The 20901-nt window shown below is 41.3% G+C and overlaps 2 protein-coding genes and 1 long non-coding RNA gene across 3 annotated transcripts; all 3 read left to right on the top strand.

The window, feature by feature from the left end:
* The first annotated feature begins 1177 nt into the window (after positions 1-1177).
* On the top strand, positions 1178-8290 carry obi1 (ORC ubiquitin ligase 1). The gene is made up of 6 exons (XM_086026100.1): positions 1178-1340; positions 1521-1656; positions 2728-2819; positions 3164-3385; positions 3519-3607; positions 5734-8290. The coding sequence occupies exons 1-6, from the start codon at positions 1269-1271 to the stop codon at positions 7007-7009; spliced, it is 1887 nt and encodes a 628-aa protein (XP_085882226.1). The 5' UTR covers positions 1178-1268; the 3' UTR covers positions 7010-8290.
* A 240-nt stretch (positions 8291-8530) lies between these two features.
* On the top strand, positions 8531-11605 carry pou4f1 (POU class 4 homeobox 1). Its single transcript, XM_086026102.1, has 2 exons — positions 8531-9029; positions 9396-11605. The coding sequence occupies exons 1-2, from the start codon at positions 8907-8909 to the stop codon at positions 10392-10394; spliced, it is 1122 nt and encodes a 373-aa protein (XP_085882228.1). The 5' UTR covers positions 8531-8906; the 3' UTR covers positions 10395-11605.
* A 1890-nt stretch (positions 11606-13495) lies between these two features.
* Positions 13496-19800, top strand: LOC147149800 (uncharacterized). The gene is made up of 3 exons (XR_015086267.1): positions 13496-13665; positions 19427-19529; positions 19617-19800. It is a non-coding gene; the product is annotated as an uncharacterized LOC147149800 (long non-coding RNA).
* Positions 19801-20901: the final 1101 nt, after the last annotated feature.

Genomic DNA, 20901 nt, shown 5'->3' with positions numbered 1-20901 from the left:
AGTTGAAATATTATTTTTAGTTAGGATAGACAGCATGGTAACCAATAAGAACCATACTTTCACTTTATTTTTAATAAATAAACATCCCTCTCACTACGTTTTCACATAACATTGATAGAGAACATCTAAGTTTACTTGAGCAATGATTGTATTTGCTTACAAGTTAAATTTAACGCGAAGTCATGTCTAGTATTGTGCATGCTGCGTTATCTGCGAGATGAATAGTATGCCACTGGATACCCATGTGCTGATATCACTTCAATTTCAACTTTGTTTTTTTTCAAAGGTATGTTGTATTATTCAAATTACATCCAATTTTAAGCAACCCAGTAGGGTTGAGTAGGCTGCTGGGATGCAGAGATATTTTTACCTTTAAACACATGCAGACTTTTTTTTTAGGTAAACATGACATGATATGACATATATCCCAGCGGCACACATGAATAAACTGAAGTTAAGGTAAAGTACACATTGACACAAGTGCAAATGTACAACAAAATGAGTCACTTTAACTATATACACTTTACTGCACAGACCTTACGAAAACAGACTTCAACTTGGTCATAGGTTTACTAAGGATTCCCATGCAGTTAGCGTTCTACCTGCAGCATTTCACAACACCAGACTGGGAATGCAGGCACATAAACATCACAAGTTACCACAAGGTTGACACCCTATAACTTATTGGAAAAACATATTAATAAAAAAAGAAAGGTGTGTATGTGTGTGTGAAAATGTAGGTAATGTATACCATACAGTTGTTATAATGAAAATACTGGCTTTATTAAATCACAATCAAAATAATTCACAAATAACAAATTAGTATAATTTCTTTCATGCTAAAATAATGGTCTTCATCATGGAGGCATTCCTTTAGTTCAGGGGTCACCAACCTTTTTGAAGCTGAGAGCTACTTTTTGTGAACTGACAAATAGATATCAATTTGCAATATTTTATTTCTTATCCATAGCTACCAGTGTTTGTATTTTCAAATGTTCGCTACAACAATATTCCTGGGAAATAGCAACTGTACCACCTCTCTTGAGCTGTTTTTAGAAGGAAGGTGCTTTAAATTGCACTTCGAGGTGCATGCGTGTTATGAAAAAAAAAAAAAATCAAACTATGTCTTCATTTTATATTTTGGCGTTTCAAAGGTTCCGTAGCCCGATTTGTAGTTCCGTGTCATATTTGGCGCGCGTCTCCACACTTCCGGTTGGCTCATTTGAACCTCCCTCAGAAAGGCGCGTGTTTCGTCCCTGCTTGACGTTATGGCTCTTAACTTTCAAACTTCAACACTATGTTTGACTCTGCCGATATCTTGTCAGATATGCCTCGGAAAGGTAATCATCACTCTCCTTAAATTTGTTACCACAACAGGTACAAAGAGTATTCCCGCAGTGAAGAAAACAAGCCGGAAGCGTTTGTGCAATCACAAACGTCGGCTCCAACGTAGTTTTGAATCAATTCGACTCGCGTTAAATCAAGCATGACGTACCAAACTGACTCTCGTTGTATTGCAGGTCAGACAGCCGGTCATATGTGGCAATCACCACGTGTTCTGTTCATCCTGCATGGAAATGTGGTTAAAAAAAGCAAGCCAGTGTCCGTCGTGCAGAGTCCCGATTACGACAGAGAACCCATGCAGAGAAATTATAGGTGAGTTCTTGCAGCACACTCAGTAACAGATCGGTTGAGATCCAGTACAACTGTTTCCAAAGTCTTCGTTTTCAAAGTTTTTCATGCTCCCGCACACAGCCAGAGAGCAATGTTGTTGATTATTTTGTAATTGTTGTTTTGAGGTGGTGTGAAGGTGCATAATTATAGCTGTGTGTAAAATGTTCACCATTTAAGTAGCTGTAAAAGCAGTGGTTGCAGCTTGTCAGAAGTGGGACTAAGTCACAGGTAAGTCTCAAGTCTGGAAAAAAATCAAGCACGTTGAGTCGCCACCAAATTTCAAGCAGGTCAAGTCATTAATTTTTTCAAGCAAGTTGCAAGTCAAGTCATAAATTCTTACTCAGTCACAACATATCGTCGCTGTCCTGTGAAAAACATGTATGTCCAATTGTTGTTATTAAAAAAAAAATCACTATTGGGATGTTTGTAGCGTGGAAATCCCATTAACGTATAATAAATAAATACAAAATGGACATAAGTGTTTTTCACAGGACAGCGACGATATGTTGGAGTGATGATAAAAATGTTTTCACTCATTATATGACAAACACTATCTCTAAAAAAAACAAATGAACATTTACATCTCTGCAAAAAAAAGAGAATGCATCAAAATAAGGTGACTACTGTCTTTTTTTTTTTGTTATCATTAGCAGAGCTAGTCATCATCTAACCGTCACCGTGTTCCGACCTGCATATTTAGTCGACCCACGTGGTCCCAGTCGGTCAGAGTCAACCAAATGGCGTAGAGAACGGACTTTACCAGTAGTGAGCTTCTGTAATGGACTATATAACTAAACTATTCATACATATTAATTTATTGAATTAAATATATTTTTTACTCCTAATTTTATACCATCATTTATCCCATTGCCATGACATGAGATGGAATTTATACCGTGATATAAATTCTAGGCCATGTCGCGCAGCCCTACATAGAAGTTCAACTTTTTCTGCAACAGTAAAATTGTTTCTGGTATTATAAATCCTTATCTGGCTAATGTGCAAGTTTACACACTCATATTTGTGTTCTTGCCCTTGTGTGTTCTCTTACAGGAGGTACAAATGAGAGTGACCACACTGAGAGCCCCACTGTGAGGAAATGTCTGAGGAAAACTAGGGGGGAGCTGCTCCTGCGAGAGTATGAGGTATTGGTCCATCAGGCCAGATTGTTTAATAGACATCGTTTTTTTTTTTTTTTTAAGAACACCAACAAACCTTCCTTTGTCCAACAGAGATGAATCATTAAATGGAAGCAAAGCGTAAACTCAGAGTTTTGGGAGGGGTCAGTAATATTTGAGCAGTTGGTGTTGTGGTAGCACATTTTCTAGACTTAGGACTTAATTTTCATAATTTATGTACTAAAATTGCATTTTTCTTATTGATGATCTTTGATTGGCTGTATTTTAGTTGTTATTTTTAAATTGAATTTTCAGTAATTAATGATGTACTTGTGTGAAAATGTTCATTTTATGCAAATGGTCTTTGGCAGGAAGAAATTGAAGGTCTTGTCAGAGAGAATGAGGAGCTGAAAACTAAAAATCAAAGTCTGGAGTTGCAACTGAGGACAGCTTTGGATCCCTCTGCTATTAGCTCTGTGCAAGCAGATGACAAAAGAGTGGATCCGAGCTTCATGGAGGAATTGGCAAAGAGGCTGCAAACAGCCCAGAATGTTTGTGATGAAGTTAAACAAGACATGAACAAACTTAAGGAGGTATGTAAACTTTAATATTGATTGTACTTCACAGTCTTCAGAGTATAATACGCTTTTATTGGCCCTTAATCAGATACTTTATGAAAAGACACCCAAAGATGAGACCTTATGTTGTTACTCTTGTCATCCTCAGGCTAATAAAGCACTGCGATCTCAAAATGTTGACCTGGTACAAGAAAATATGAGACTGAAAGCTGAGGTGGTCAGTAGATCCCCACAGAAGTAAGTATTTCAAACTGGAGGGCAACTATTTTTATTGAATAAGAGCCTTCATTTGTGGTGCAATAATTGCACACTGTGGGGTGCGGCCCAAACAGACTGAACAGTTATGGAGTGTGTGGGGTTCACTGACTAGTTTTTCTGAGTGGCTAACTGTCGGCCACTGGTTTTGCTATGATTGAAACTTTGAATTTCTGTTGAACACCATTGTTATGGCCAATTTAAAAATACCACGTCGTAGCAGGTGAGCTTTCACAACCAAAATATACAGTTCCAATTCTCAGCGAGAATCAGCTGGCTGCTGCCATTGCCAAGTCACACTAATCAAGTGTATTACAGGATGTATGTTACACTGGTCAACAGCAGATTTGAATGAGAGATAGCTCTGTGTCCCTAAATGGTTTTGGTACACTGATTTAACAAACTCCATAATATTAGGCAGAGCTGGACATTCCACCTATATGACGGACCAGTCCGCCTGTGACGGATGCCCATTTTGTAGGCGATAAATGATTGGAAACTTTAAAAAAATAGTCCGATTAAGCGTAGAAGGGAGCCTATTTTTTTCCCGTCTATTTAATCGTCAGTTTTCACTGGTTCAAAGTCCACAAGCTCGTTGTCTGTATCACCGCCGTTATTTGAGAGCTCTCGCGATCGTCTGCGCATCCGCAATTATGCTAAAAAAATTGTGCGCCATCCTAAGAGTGGTCACGACACCGTCACATGTTCTGATGCATTTCATTGGCTAAGAGACCGACAATTGGATTAAAAATGAAAATGACGTAAACGGTCTCCCGGCTTTAAGGGTAGAAAGACGCAACAGCGCTCCCGGTTTTAGTGGTAGAAATGCGGTTATGCGCTCCCGGCCTTAATGGCTTACATGCGGCGAGGATTCAGAGGTCCTCAAAGGTACATAAAGGTCCTGGATGGTGCTGAAAGGAGATGCGTTTAGTCCGGCAGTGGTGAAGATTCCATGCCACGGTTAGTCTTTTGTTTCCAGAGGTGGGTTATCCAGTTCCAGAAAATAAAAACCCTGCCACAGTTTGGCTTTAGTCACAGGTGCTTCTACTCAACTGGCAGGTAAACGGAAGCCCATTTAAAATTATAGTCAGACCAGCCTATCTGCGATTACTATTTGGTCTGGCCGGACAAAATGGCAGATAAACGGATGGCGGAAAGGTACCCCGGCTGTAGGCGGAAGGTGATAAACAGACCGGGAATTTTTGGTAAAATGCCCAGGTCTTGTTTTAGGCCCTACTTTTGTCGGCAAGGTACCGCACATTATATCTGAAACCATGACACACACACAGAGATGATTATCTGCTCCAGATATTTGTAATTTAGAATAATTACTTGATCATAATTCTCTTTTTAAGGTTTGAGCCCTCATAAATTTAAGTTCACCAAGTAACCTTAGTCAGAATATGTTTTGCTCTTTTAAAAATGGGAACTCACAAAACTCAAATACTGCCAACAAATGGAAAGCAGTTGAAGAATTACAACTGGTGATTCACATTCTTTAAGTGTGCTTTGCAAACTGTAAGCGGAAAGTAGCTTTGGAAAATGCCTTCAAAATGTCTTTGCCACATGTATACCTAGTTCAGGAGGTTTTGGCAAGCTGTCTCTATTGTTTTCCTGTTGTACTGGTCTGTTAAGATGTCATGGAAACAGTCTGTCCTGTGGTACAGTAAATATAGGATACAGACGGTGGGCTTTATACTGTATATATTTTTTTTTTTGTAATTGTTTTTAGGAATAGTCATGAGTTTCCCAACCTGACCAAGCATGGTCCAATGACATTAAGAACATTATGATTTTAACAACGCTATGATCAGGAACAACACATCATATTGTTGATACCCAAACATGCACCTCTGTAATGGATTTGACATTGAGGCTTTGTTGTGAGATATTTGAAATTCATTTGATGAGTAATGCCACACTCTTTTGAGTGAAAGTACGTTTTTGGTTGTATACAAAGGTTTTGCAAATTCATCTTACCAGATTTGATTGTACTGAACGTCTTGTACAGATGCAAAATTATCTTCAATTTGTGCTTTTGATGATTTCAAAGTGCGAAAAAGTATTTTTGTAGAAACTATACTCTAAAACACACAATTCTTCCCCAGGTTTGGTCGGTATACTGTTGCCGCCTTGGAAGCGAAAATCCAGCAGTACCAGAGAGACGTTGACCATTTGAAGAGGGCTCTGGAGCGCAGTGACCAGTACATTGATGACTTGGAGAATCGGGTCAGGGTATCTGAAAAGAGGTGCGCAGAGTTGCAGGAGTTGTGCAAAAAGAGCACGCCCGGGTTTGAATCTCTCAGCCAGCAGCAAAAGATCCACATGATGATGAGAAGCTTGAGTGATAACGAGAGGGGCTCCATCTGCAGCAATCCTGAGGCAGATGCTCCAACGTTTTCCAAGACTCACAGTTTGATGTTCTTATCGTGTGCGGATCACAAGGACTCTCCCCAAAATGCTTGTGAACTCCCCAAAAAAGGCGAGGACTTGGATGGCACCTCCTCGGACTTGTTGCCCTCCACCCCCTCCTCTGCCTTCCGCTCCCTGACGCTGAGGAGCCCCGGTGTGCGTGAGAAAAAAGTTGCGTTTAAGCCTGTCACACATCTCAGGAGGATTGATTTTGATGACGTTCCCAGTCCGGTGAAGACCGCCGCAGAACACCAGTTCAGTTTCAGTTTGCCTCAAAATTCCGATGATATGGAGCCACTAAAGCCTGCTTTTTGGGGATGTTGGAAGTTTTCAAAATCAAATGACCAATCATCTCCTGGTCCAAGTAAAGAAATCTTGCCCACTGATTCCGTGGCTGACAGTTTTGTTGCCGATGAGCCTGATAGTTTCCAGAAGTCCAGTGAGGCCTCCATGGACGCAGCTTATCTCAACAAAATCTCCGAGTTGGACTCCATGATGCTGGATGTAGAGAGCTCCAGTAGCCGTGGTTCTCAGCTCTCCCCGGCGTCCTCCCTTCCCGCCGACTTAGACCACACACTTGTGCCAGAACCGCAAGCGTGCTCTGGCGACGTATCACAATGCGGCTTGGCGAATAACGACGAGGCTTCCGGCGGCTGTGCTGGAGAAGGACGCCCTCCATCCTTGGTGTCAGATGCGGACGAGAGCAGCGTGGATCACGGAGGGACATCCCATGCCGAAGAGCTCTCTTTTGATTTGCTCTTCGATGCTGTGGAAGACACCAAGACTGGTCCCTCTGGCTCTGTCAGTCCAGCAGGTCGACGGCAGGATCGCGACACCTCCTCCCCCCCCGGTGGAAAACCTGTGAACACATCAAGAGACAGACACACACTCAACACTGGCCAGCCAACAAAGCGAAAGTCCCACAGCCCCTTTAACACGAGCAGTCCCACCAAACTTTCAAAGCTCATGTGAAGTTTTCAAACACTTCTGTGTCGTCTGCACTGAAATATGTTGTGGTCGCATGTTGCTCACAAGATTTTGCCCATCAAGTTGCATCTTGGCTGTCTGTAAAAACAGGAAAAAAATCAGGTTGCTTTTTGTAAAAGCCCCAGCATAAGAATGTTTACTAGATTTTAAAGTCTTGTCTGATAGTGTGAAAGTTGTAAGACAAATGATTGCCGTTTTGCTTAGCACTGCCTGTCTACTGTTTGTCATGTTTACTTTCTGACTTTTTTGTCCTAGAAGCTGTTAGTTATGCAAGATGACAACCTACTGAAAAAAAGTAATAAATTCAAATAACGTTGCAAAAAAAAGTTGAATTGTCTTAACACCTCAGCTAGGGGAAAATGCTTCATTGAGTTTGTAAATTTAGCGTTGAAACTTTAGCCGGCTAACATCACAAATTCTGTGATACTTTCTCTTACGTGCACTTCAATAATGCCCCTCGTAATTTATACATCTTCTGTTATTTAAAGCAGAAAAATTGCCACTCTTTATATGGTCGAGAGCTTGATGTGTATTATCGTGACACACACCCTTTCACACGCACACACACAAACAGTAATTCAATTGTAGCAGAAAGCACTTTATTATGCAAATTTAACGATATCACGTGTATTTCACGTACTGCTAATCACTCACATGAAATTTTAATTGGACAACCGTTGAGGTTTGAATAAATGAAGTCTTAATTCATTGAGATTCATTAATTTAGATAAAGACTGTACAAGGTTACACTGGAGTATTAAATTAATGTGATTAGTGCGCAACTGGATTTGATGAGCTTTGAGGATAAAGGTGCTTTCTCTCTGACATTGTCAACAATCTAGTTTGTACATTTAACATGTTTCATGAAGTTTTGTAGAAGAATTGTTTCTGTCCATTGTATCAGCGTGAAATGCGGAATAATAGTCCCAGACACCACCCACAAAATTAGGTCCAATTTTAGAGTAATTTTGTTTGTAGTTTGCTATGCTGTAGTGAGAAATACTGTGAAATATTGTGTTGGTTGTACGACTGTTGCTGCTGTGCTATTCCAAACCACTGCAAACAATTTTACGTGTCGAAATTATTGCCAAAATTATCTTGAATTTCAAATAAGCATTATCATTGTGAAGACAGCATTGTTCTCATATGTGCTGGTGAAGTAAATGATCTGTCATTTTATTTTTGTTTTACCTAAAAACATTCAATAATAAAAAATTTAAAAAATGTAACTACATATTTTACACTTGAATGTACACTTACCTTCAACTATCGTTAAGTGGAAGTAAAGATGTTTGTCACGACCTAAGTTTGGATTCTTAATATTAATGGACTGTCTTGATCTATCATCATTAACGCACATTCTCCTCAGGGAGCAAATTTGAAATTTCTAGAAGATCGAGACATGATGGCCGCCGAAATGAAAGAAGCTGCAATGCTTTTCGCCTCCCATCACAAAGAATCAGGGGGCCAGTTCCGTGGCAAGATGGAGTGGCATAAGCCCTTAAAAACCGCAGACGCCTCGTCTCCTGACGTTCGTGCCTCTGCCCCGAGAGCAGTTTTTATCTGTCAGCCTGTTCACTACTCTGGCACTTTGTCTCGCGAGAGCAGCCGGGCTGGGCTTGACGAGATCTGAGGCGCTCAGGTGTAAGAGGCTCTCTCATCCCAGCAGTGGGAAACAGTAGACAGATAAGTGCGCGTGAGAGACTGCAGGCATCTCTGTGATCTCCGAGCTCAAGGCTTGACTCGGCGCACACAACACTGCGCGCTCGGCTGCATCACAAGCGGCTCGACAAAAGGATCACTGGCGGTGTCAAGGAAAGCCTTTTCGGGCTCTTTTGGCCGTTTCTCTCTCAGTGCACTTTAATTGGAGAAGCTCGCCAAGATGATGTCCATGAACAGCAAACAGGCGCACTTCGCCATGCATCCCTCGCTACCGGAGCATAAGTACACCACGCTGCATTCCAGCTCCGAGGCTATACGAAGAGCCTGTCTACAAACTCCACAGGTAAAAATGAATTCTCCTTACAACTTGCACGCTCTTATGGACTAAACGCGGTGCAGAACGACGACTGTGCGTAATTCCACGGGTCGCTCCAAGGCTCTTTTGCACGCGCGTAATGTTTTTTTTCATGTATTCCACTGCAATTTGTGTGATCTTTTTGAAAGACTTAGCCTTCGCTGTTTTCGATTTTTTATGACTCGCTCCTTCTAAAGGAGTATCTACCTCAGCTGCATGTGTAACGTCGCTGAGAGTCCCAACTGACAGATGCATTTATTAATGTTTGCCCCTTTCCTGTCCTAGTCTCTGCATGCTCTCACTAAATGAGCGCCTCATCATTTTAACCGCTTCTTTTACTTTGTGCGCCCGCAGCTGCAAAGCAACATTTTCGCTAGTTTGGACGAGACACTACTGGCCCGGGCCGAGGCTCTGGCGGCAGTGGACATCGCCGTGTCCCAGGGCAAGACGCACCCATTCAAGCCCGACGCCACGTACCACACCATGAGCACCGTGCCGTGCTCGTCGACGTCAACGGTACCACTGGCCCACCACCACCACCACCATCATCACCACCACCACCAGAACCTGGAACCTCCGGACTTAATGGACCACATCAGCTCGCCCTCTCTCGCCCTCATGTCCAGCGCGCACGACGGGGCCGGAGGCGGAGGTGGCGGCGGAGGAGGAGGCGGTGGAGGGCTCATCTCCACCTCCTCCGCACCCGCACACGCGCACCCACACTCCCACATGCACGGCTTGAGCCACCTCTCGCACCAGGCGGCCATGAGCATGAATTCGCCTCTCACCCACCACGGCCTCTTACCGGGTCACCACGGGGGGAGTCAAGTCGGCCCCGGGCTGACGGGCAGCGGGCTGCCGTCCATCAATGACTCGGACACGGATCCCAGGGAGCTGGAGGCCTTCGCCGAGCGCTTCAAGCAGCGGAGGATCAAACTGGGAGTGACCCAGGCGGATGTGGGCGGCGCGCTGGCTAATCTCAAAATCCCCGGCGTGGGATCACTGAGCCAAAGTACAATTTGTCGTTTCGAGTCGTTGACTCTGTCCCACAACAACATGATCGCGCTCAAACCCATCCTCCAGGCGTGGCTGGAGGAGGCCGAGGGTGCCCAAAGGGAAAAAATGAGCAAACCGGACATTTTCAACGGAGGGGAAAAGAAACGCAAGAGGACCTCGATAGCTGCTCCGGAGAAAAGGTCCTTGGAGGCGTACTTCGCCGTTCAGCCGCGGCCCTCCTCGGAGAAAATAGCAGCCATAGCTGAGAAATTGGACTTGAAAAAGAACGTGGTGCGAGTGTGGTTTTGCAACCAAAGACAAAAGCAGAAAAGGTTGAAGTTTTCCGCCGCCCACTGATGAAAAAAAGACACGAAAACAAAAGTTGTTGTGACTGAATTTGGGGACCAATGGACATAAAAGAACACCATTTTCAGTCTTTTGTCTCCGGCGAGTTTATATGCTGGTGCGCAATGGGCTTCAGTCATTCTATACGAGGCTTCATATATATTCATTATTTTTTCACGTTATCGGTGAATGTGAAGTATGCAAATATCAGATTACACCCACTTTGCGCCGTCCCTGTAACAAGGGAAAAAGTTTAGCGACGTCGACGTTGCCTTTTAAAACACGCGAGAAAGGGAAAATGATTCTAAAGCGAGTTAATTTATCCAAACAGGCCTATTATTTGAACTAATAGCCATTCACAAATTACCTCATTGATTGTCGTATACTGTGTTCTTTGGTTGGCTTCTGTCGTTGTTGTTAAAGAATAATCCATATGACTTTATTCATTCATGATTTTTATTTATTTATGTATTTATTTATTTAATTACCATTTTGGAGGCTGCTATAATTAAAATTTCGTTGCAAAATCTTCTGGCTAAACGAAAATGTAGGCCTGCGTGAAATCCTAATTCACAGGCAGCATTTTATCTTCTCTCACGTCTGCTGTGGACATATTTATTTCAATTTGCACAAAAGACCCTTTATTTATCAGAAACGTCCACGTGTTTTGTAAATACAAACATCACTTTATCACAAGATTGGAGTTGTGTTAGAATTAAAATGATAGGGTCGGTGGACACCTTTGGCATCACAAATAAAGGTAAAAAAAATAAAATAAAATAAAAAAAAATCAACCAGAGAGCACGAAAAGCCTTGTCTGCTGATGAAAACTGAAATGTACTTTCTGTGTTTTAGTTTGCAGTGCAAGCACTCTATGCATTGGAATTCTGAATATTCTTTGGTACAGTAGAGCTGTCTACTGCTGTAGAACTTGCCTTGTAATGGTGTAAGTCACTGTTAACTGCCTGTTTTCACATGAAGATCACCACGTTGTTTGTCGTGTTAATTGTGAAGGAAACGTTGTAAGTACTATTTTTTACTTTGTGCACAAATATGTTTACAGAGCTGCGCGGCGACGTGTGCGTCATGTCTTTTTAATTCCGCTCTCCTCACAACTTGTCCACCCGCATTTGTTGTCCCCTTTCTTTTGCTTTTACTTTCAATTGTATTTTTCATCCTGTACGCCAAATTCAACAGGGAGGTGTGTTCCAGCAATCTTCTAATAAATCGAAAAATTAAAGTTTGCCTCTCTGGTTGTGAATGCCCCACAAATGAAGAATTTTCCTATGGCATTTCATGTCAAATGCTAGAATAAAAATGCTTTAAATTAATCGAAAATCAAGGAACTACACCGTTAGTAATGGTTTAAGGCCTTAGTTTGGTTTCTAAATCCTTAGTCTGAGTAACATTATGATATAATGATGAAAGCCAACCAAGACTTTCAGCGCATGAAGAGGAGAACAAGTAATGCACAATTGTCACACCGTGAGTTTATTTTCTTAAGGTTAAATATAGGCACATTTTACTCCAGTTACAGAAAAAAACAAAATAAAATAATATTGAAGCAGGAAAACTCATTAATTTTTAATGCAGACTGAATAACTGAAGCGTGTCCTAGAGAGACATTTTAAAAAGGGAAATGCTTGACAACCCCTGAAATATTTTCAGTTTCTTCACTGCTGGTTACAGTATTTAACTTACGTGTTTTTAGACTCACCTTTTTTAGTGCGAACATCTTATAGATTATTGCTTAATGCATTTAAAAAAAATGGCCATGCTGTACCTGAAAAAAAAAAACCTGTCTTGCTTTCAGGGCGGACACCCGAAGACAGATATCAATCCTTACAAAAGAAGCGTGAGTATACCATTATATTTCATTTTTGCATTATATTTTTCATAAAGCATATATGGACCAAAATGAATGCTTCAAAACACCTTCAAGGGCGGATTACGTTTCAATGAGTTTGTTTTAACCCTCCCTATACATTCAAAATCCATTTATAATTTGCATGTTGTTTGGAACGCTGCAGCTCCATGGCAATAATTTCAGCACCACGAACAGCTCCGCTGGCGGACTGAGGAGTGATGCATTATTGAAAACCTATATCAAACAGCTCTGGGCTGCTGTCTCGCTGCACAGGGGCTGTGGATGAAGTCGGACGGTCTGCCTGCACAATAGCCTCTAATATGTTAATGGCCGTAGGGGATGCCTGAGGTTCCGTCCCCAGCTGGCTCGCCTACCATATGTCAGCCTGTTACGACAGAGGCCTCTATTAATCAGAGGCATATTTCATCAGTAACTTCGCCGATATCATAACCCTTAAAGCTCCATTAATAATGGGCCGAGGTGTCGTTACTACACGGGCCTGCCTGTGTTAAGCCTGCATTCTTACTGGAACAGTGATGTGACATGACGAACGTGATACCACCTTATAGTTATCGTCCAATTATTGTTATTTCCGCTAAGGAGTTTTTGTTTTCATCCCCGCCGACATTGTTAGGCCAACCAATTTAAAGCGATGATTAGGCACAAGGAAAGGTAGAAACTTGGTGCACACCTGGATAAAAGGTGCCGCATACGGAACTTCTTAGCCTTGTTAACATTGTCTGAAGTCAACATTTATTGTTCATTTCCTAGTCAGTGAGCCCCCCCTAAAAAAATGCCCTAAATGACAATATTTGCATTCGGGATTTGGGCGTTACATTAATTATAAATATAATTATTAATTTATAATTTATATAATTAAAAGTATTTTTATTCAAACATAGCTATAGCAAAATAAACGAGACAGAAAATGTAGCAGTGGTCTCTTCTATGCATTTCGTTGTGTATAACATATAATTCTGCTTCAAATTAAATAATAATAATATTAATAACATTAATTATTATTATTATTATTATTATTATTATTATTATTATTATTATTATTATTATTATTATTATTATCATTATTCAGTTCCTCCTCTCCTCACGTTGGTGTCCACAAGACCGACTCATAAATTGAACACCTTCAGGCCAATAGTCAGGGCAATAATTAATCTATAGCCTGGATGTAAATAAGGGGAAATTGGATTCCTGACAGATGAGATGTGAGCTCGTCTGACACCATGCACGTCGCCAAATAATGATTTGAGCACTCGTTACGGCAACGCGGTGCAGCTCAGATTTACGAGCGTCTGACTTTTTCGAAGCTGCTAGCGGAAGCCAGCGGGCCTATGAGCTAATCGCAGCTGTTAGGCACCCACGTGAAGATGGATGACATCATTAGAACGCTGCTAAAAGGTAAAAGAAATGGGAGCGCGAGCAAGCACACCGCGTTGTTTCTTTTCTGACATTGTTCAACTTCAACGCGGTTTGAGAAGAAAATAATCAGATCGCCCGTCGAGGGCCCAGTTGAGCCAACAATACGCAGGCTGGCTGGCCTTTGACGGAAATGTCAAACCGAGGGATGTTGAGGGGGTAGATCCCCCAGATCTGCACTCATTTCCCATTATATTTGCTCAGTAATCCGCGGTGGCAGCCATGCATCGCCCGGGACTGGTTTGAGAAGCGATGCTGTTGACACACGGGTATATTTCAATCACAGAGGGTTCAAAGTCAGACGAACAACTTATTTGTCTAATAAATCCGCCATTTAGTAAGAAAAATATTTGATCTTGGGGGGGCTGACCTCTTGTCATGTAGCCACTGATGCTTCAAGGATATGCAGCTTGCCTGCATATCAAAATATTGCAAATTGGATTCGCTCGTGAGGGTAACAGTGAAAGTACGCACAAATATTTTCGCGCTTGTCGGGAAAACTTCGGTTGGAGGGCGTACAAGTTGCTTTTTTTTTTTTGACATTGCAGTATTTCAGTTTAATGCGCAGGTAGGCTACACCATGACTCCCGACGAAAAAATATGTATTTACAAAGAAAATCAGCTATCAAAAAAATAACAAATAGTGCTTATCAGAAGCTACAATAACAATAACCATTTGTTAAATGAATAGGCTACCACCCAGACCCGCATGACAAACCAAATATGGGCATTCTGTAGAAGAGAAATTCAGTCCCGTGTTAGACTGTGCAGGTTTACCAATAAATAGTCTCTTCGGGTTTTTTTTTTACTGATTCAAATAAATCAATTATGAATCTGTCACTTTCACTTTTTAAAGTGTCGTTTTGTGATAAAGTAATGTCAGCGTTTTTGAGTGTGTGATTTATCAGGATTGAATTAAGTTTCAATATGTTTTCATTTTGTACTTCGGGTTTGGAAACAATAAAAGCAGTGCATTGTGCTATAGTAGCAGTTTATTTGGTGTACAGTCTTATGGCAGACACTTTGCCGTTACAATAACCCATACAGTATTTCATTGAAATGAAATGAATTTAGTCCAGCTCTGCATTTCCAATGGAGTTGTTTTAACAATGCCCTAACATGTCAAACAAATCCCATCCAATGTGTATTTTTGTCATTGTCAATTCGTGCAAATTGTCCCAGGGTACCTAAATGCCATTTATTTGGCATTTAGGCGTTGTCATGGCCCTGCAGGCGAAGTGCTTTTTGAACCCCCGTACTGAACCCACTTCGTTGACGTCATAGCACCTGCATGTGCCACAAATAGAAGAGCACGCGATACAAGAGACTAGGCGTCAAATCAGCAGTGTACTCCCTTTTGATTGATGCGTAAATGTTCTCTATCAATGAAATATGTTTGTTTTGTTGCTGATGGTGTTAGACGCAAGATAATAACTGAGAATAGCACTGTATTGTGAAACATACATTTAAATACATAACAAAGTATAATAAGAAATATACTGCGCACACGTGGTACTTGTGTTGATGTGTGTCTTTTTGGGGCGTTGTCTGGTGAGTGATGTCAATCAGTCGGTTTGGTGACGAAAGTTTCCCCACTGTGGGATCAATAAAGGCATTCTTATCTTATTCTTATCTTATCAGGCGGTTCGTTCAATGTTAGCGTCTGCTGCATGCTCCTTGTGAGTGTTTTCATTTTGCATATGTGTGTTTTTAAAGTTTATTGGTGACCTTAGGCGGCACGGTGGTCGACTGGTTAGCACGTCTGCCTCACAGTTCAGAGGTCGTGGGTTCGATCCCGGCTCCGGCCTCCCTGTGTGGAGTTTGCATGTTCTCCCCGTGCCTGCGTGGGTTTTCTCCGGGCACTCCGGTTTCCTCCCACATTCCAAAAACATGCATGGTAAGTTGATTGGATACTCTAAATTGCCCCTAGGTGTGATTGTGAGTGCGGTTGTTTGTCTCTGTGTGCCCTGCGATTGGCTGGCAACCAGTTCAGGGTGTCCCCCGCCTACTGCCCAAAGACAGCTGGGATAGGCTCCAGCACGCCCCGCGACCCTTGTGAGGAGAAGCGGTACAGATAATGGATGGATGGATGGATGGTGACTTCAGCTCTCCTTTTTTTCCACTTCACTCAAGCTACTTATCTGAGGCTTGCTCGTAATGCAAATTTGACCTCACTAATCAAGCAGTTTTGCTATTACAGCATAAAAAAAAAAAAAAAAATCAGCAACAAGTTGAGACATTAAAACGTCACTGTACCCCAGTGGAGCTTGCCTGTTCTCCCCATGCCTGTGGAGGTTTCTCTGTGTACTCCAGGTAGTCCGTCTTAAAGGTACTGAGAATTAGGTACTCAGTACAATTGTGGAGCTATAGTATTAAACTGCTTCACATCAAATTCGTTTTTCAGAATTTGGGAGGCGGGGGGCGTGGCTAAAATGGCAGCCCAGTGACATAACTGGCGACTCCGTTCACAAGGAGTTGAGAAAATTACTTGATGAAAAAAAACCGATAGTTGCGAAAACTATCTGATGAAGTCAAAAATGTTCAACTCTGGATGGCTAATGTCAGGTTATACTAGACTAATTCATTATAAATGGGAGGAAAATTTGCAAATCTACTACAGACTGATGGGAACGAAGTTGATTCTCAGGTTGGTCAGTGTCTTCTGGCTCAGAATTTGATTTTGGCTCTCATGGCTCAAACATGTGGCAACGTGTGGGCATAAGAAAGCTGTCAGATGAAATAACATCGGTCTTTCATTGTAGTAGTGCTATTTGATTGACAACTGATACCTGAGTGAGGCATGATTTCAGAGAATTATTGGACATACCCACAGTGTTTGAGAGCAGACACAATGGCCTGACTTTTCACAATTTTGAAGTGTCATTTTATATACTTGGCAATTTTCTAACTATTCAAAGAAATATTCATTTTTGCTATACAGTAACTTTAAGACAGATTTTTTTTCTAAATACAACTCTTTTGCATATTTTCGGATCTCTTTTGGAACTCTGTGGCCAGTGGGTTTAATTTTTTTGCCTTGATTGTTAAGTTAATCAAAAAAAGCAATACTCAATTTAAATCACAAACGTCTTGTCTACTTCGCGTTCCGATATAACCATGATTGCCCTTCAATGTTTCTTTCAAGACTTCTGTTTTGTTTACAGCCATATAGGCTATAACATTTTTCTCAGGGCAGTACAGGCATTGCATGGTATGTGTGTCAGAGAGCAGCTCTGCATCCGTTGATATTCAATATGTTCCTCTGTACACACGGACTTCAATAATGAGGAGAGTGTCAGCCACCGGTTGTCCGCCACCACGCCATCAAATATTCATCACTGTTGATTAAACAGCCGGCAGCTGCCGATCGGCCGGGTGTCAAATTTGTATCCTGCTACCTCAATACACACACAGCTAGACAGAATACATGAAATGGGACTGGAATAACACTTAAGGTGATATAACCATGAAGTCCAAGCTGCACATGTATGTAAGTGTGTGTATTCATGGGTGGAGTGTAGGGCATCACTTGCACTTTAACACTTTCCTTAAATTGACATTTCCATTCCTAAATCTGGATATTCATATAACTATACAGTAAATGAATGTGAGAGAAAGAGAGAGAAGGCGAGAGAGAGCAAGAGAGAGAGGGAGAGAGAGAGAGAGAGAGAGAGAGAGAGAGAGAGAGAGAGAGAGAGAGAGAGAGAGAGAGAGAGAGAGAGAGACAGAGGTTACCCAGGCACACTAAATATTTCATGAGTTGTTTGAGTAGAGGAAAGAATGCCGAGGAAGGTTGGTTCAACTCATTTCTTGAACTACAGTTGAGGAGCATTGCAAAAGACCATACACACATGCACAAGGACACAAACATGCACACACGCCCATGCGCAGCTGTATATTACATTGTCACTTCCTCTACAGAATTTTAGGAATCCTGCAAAACAGTCTTTGGAAAATTAGTGTCTGAGAGAGCCACAGACAAAGACAGAGCTCGGCTTACCGGTCATTGATCGCGTCTCTGTGATCCTATTGGCCTCTTGTTACTCAGACTGGAATATCATCCTCCGGATCTTGTTACTGGAATATTCGACACATGACACAGCTGTCAGATCAGTCTCTCAAAATGAGTGTTAGCCAGCCAACACAATATAAATGTCAATTTCTGCTCCATTGGGCCTAAAAATAGAGCCTATGAACTGTATGAACAAACTTAATCAATTAATAAATCAATCAGGGCATAATCAAATGGACCTATTGCTAATTTTATGCTACCATTTTTGTATGAACAGTTTGGGAAAATGTATGTTTTGTTACACAGTGGCAGCACACAAAGCAAGGCCATCAAATCAAACACTTTTGGAATAAAAGTAAAGATACATGTACAAAGTGTGTGTGTTCTCCATGCACATTTAAACCATGCCAGAGGAGCAGTGGGCACTAGCTGTGTAGCAACCAGGGATCATTACAGATCTTGCGTTAGCACTTTGGCCAAGTGAAATGAACTGGATGGAAATTAATTACCTTGACATGTTTTTGCATGTGTTGGAAACTGGAAAACCCAGAGATAAGATGACCCATAAAGCCACATGCAGACTCCATCGAGAAAAGCTTAAGAGGGGTGGTCAGAGCAGTCCAAGTTGCAGAATGGAACGGATGGCCTTCTCGCTGTAAGGCAGCAATGCTATGCTATGTTTTACCATGCCAACCAGATTGGATGAACTACTAATGTTCTTCGAGATGACTGGACATTAATTCCCACTAAAAACAATTTCGAAAACATCCCCAGAAGAGTGGACAACCAACTCCATATTTAGTTGTATTTTGAGCTCCTGTTTGTGTGATAGCAATGTGCCCCCACACTTTTCTTTTTAAAGTATACAGCAGGGGTCACTAACGTGGTGCCTGCGGGCACCACGTTAGTGACCCCATGGACCACATGAGAAGCCTGCAGGCCTGTCCTAAAAATAGCTCACTATTCACTCACTCCTACCTTTTGAACTGTTTCCTACCACGTTAAATCATTGTTCAGAATTATTGTGAGAAATTATGAACATGATCAGTGTCTTAAGCATATATAAATGTAGTTAAACATAAACATATAACTCAAAGTAATTTTGGCAAATTTGTTATTTTACAAGTTTGTTTGTTTATTGAACATATAAAGAACCGATCAAGTCCTACCCCTTGCTCTTTGTGTATTTTGACGTTTGACGAGTGTATATGAAACTGGGATCCATTTGCATTACTTAGTACCCAGTAGTAGCTTTCACTTTGAAAAAGGTTGGTGACCACTGGTTTATTGTATGAAACGTGAACTCATGAAGCAATTTACATCAGCGTTCTCAACCGTTGTCACCCTGGGACCCACATTTTCCTTTTAGTTCCATTGTCGCAACTCACTTTTATAGACCTCAAAATCAATAAAGAACATGTTTTATTTCAAAATAGCATCTGGCAACACATGTATAGTGTATATTATATTTTCAAAAGCTCTTTACAATCATTTCGATGTGCCCCCAAAAGAATATCACTCACCATGAACTTTGTTAGCTTGAGTAAATTAGTGGCTAAAGTGCTAGTCAGCTGCACTTCCCCGTACACCTCTGTACTGTCGTAGAAAAATCAAAGTAAGAATACTTTTACGTTTATTTCCAAAATGGAAGTTGGGAATAACTGGTTTAGATGCTGAAAATCATGGAACTGCCTCTAAAAGGCATGATGACAAATTCTTCTCCAATTGCAGATATAAGCAGCGAACATTGGAAACATTGGAAAAACATATTGTATTCTGTTGATAATCGTGTTCACGCCCAAGAGAGACCCACTGTGTGCCTGCGGGATCCCATGTAAGTTGTAGCCATTTCTGACATCTTTCATCAATACCACGTGTTCTGACATTGATTGCTATGTTCCTCGGTGTCCTGGCTTCTCAGCACGCAGGTCGTACGGTGAGATATCAGCTCTCCTGTTTATTACTCGGGGGACTCCATCAGCTCCTCAGAAGACTGACAGCTATGACAGGCAGAGCTGGAACTGACGCCGACACGCTACTGATTAGCCTGTCACTCCGAATGGAGCAAAGCAGAAAATGCACACAAGTCATGTCGTCAGGCTAGATAAGCTGAGATCACTAATTATGCTTGTACTACAATTAGACACTCATGTCCTTATATTACAGTTTATTCGTTTACCCAGTCAATTACACCATTACATATCAGATTGTTCTCAAACCTTCACTTCAGATTGGCAACCTAATGCTTCAGCATGGCATTAGTTACACTTGTGTGTGTTTTTTAACCGGATCATAAAAAGGGGTTTTCCTTTGCATTTAATTTCTCGACGTTCATGAATGTAAAATTACTTGGAGAGTTTAAATATAAGCATTCTGATTAATCTACATTCCTTTCTTTCTGTCAGGTCTGAAAAAACATAGGGAATTCATGTTTTCATGACTTTTAGGTAAGTTAAATGGCAAAAATGAAACCAAATCCCACTAAAATTTGGAGGGGAGTGTATTATAGGTCAGAAATGAAATCACTCAAATTGGTGTGACTCCCAGTTTAGAATTCAGAAAAGAAAATGGCAGACATGACTTTGGAAGTTATCAATCTTTAATGAGCATTGCTGTCACCAACTGAACTAGAGTGGAAAAAAAATTAACAACTACGTACAACCAGGCTCTGTTTTACTTCTTCTTCTTGTTCTTCTTTGCTTCTTGTTTTCTTCTTTTAAATAAATTAACGAATGATTATACTTTTTTTCAATGTAGATGTGAGGGGGAAGACTGGATTCTGCTCCACTGTATATTTCAAGCTCAGAAACAACTTTGATGATGGACAGCCACCAGTAGATTGCAGCAATTCACCATTTTAGAGAGGAGATCATGCAAAACCGCTTATTTTGAACCTTGGGTAGATTCTGTGCCAATAGAATCATTAGCGACAATATCCTGTGGGTTTTGAAAAAGTCACAGTGCTCTAACTCAGAATGTCTAGCAGTCAATGAGTGAGAAATCAGCACTCTGAAATAACTTAAGAACAAATCAAAAGCGCATCATCAAGTTCAGCAAATTCCTCTCCTGAAATATAATTTGTCCAGACAACCATTCCTACATACAATTACCAAGATTGACTCTTGTGCAACTTCATCTGTCTGGGTCCTCTACCAACTCCACAAGTCCCTCATACAGTCATCATCCTTATATGACCATCCTATATT

This window comes from Filicampus tigris, chromosome 3, assembly GCF_054856515.1.
Source record: "Filicampus tigris isolate MCC_2025a chromosome 3, RoL_Ftig_1.0, whole genome shotgun sequence".
NCBI classification, from domain to species: Eukaryota; Metazoa; Chordata; class Actinopteri; order Syngnathiformes; family Syngnathidae; genus Filicampus; species Filicampus tigris.
The sequence above is the reverse complement of the archived record's forward strand: the minus strand, read 5'-3'. Positions and strand labels throughout refer to the sequence as shown.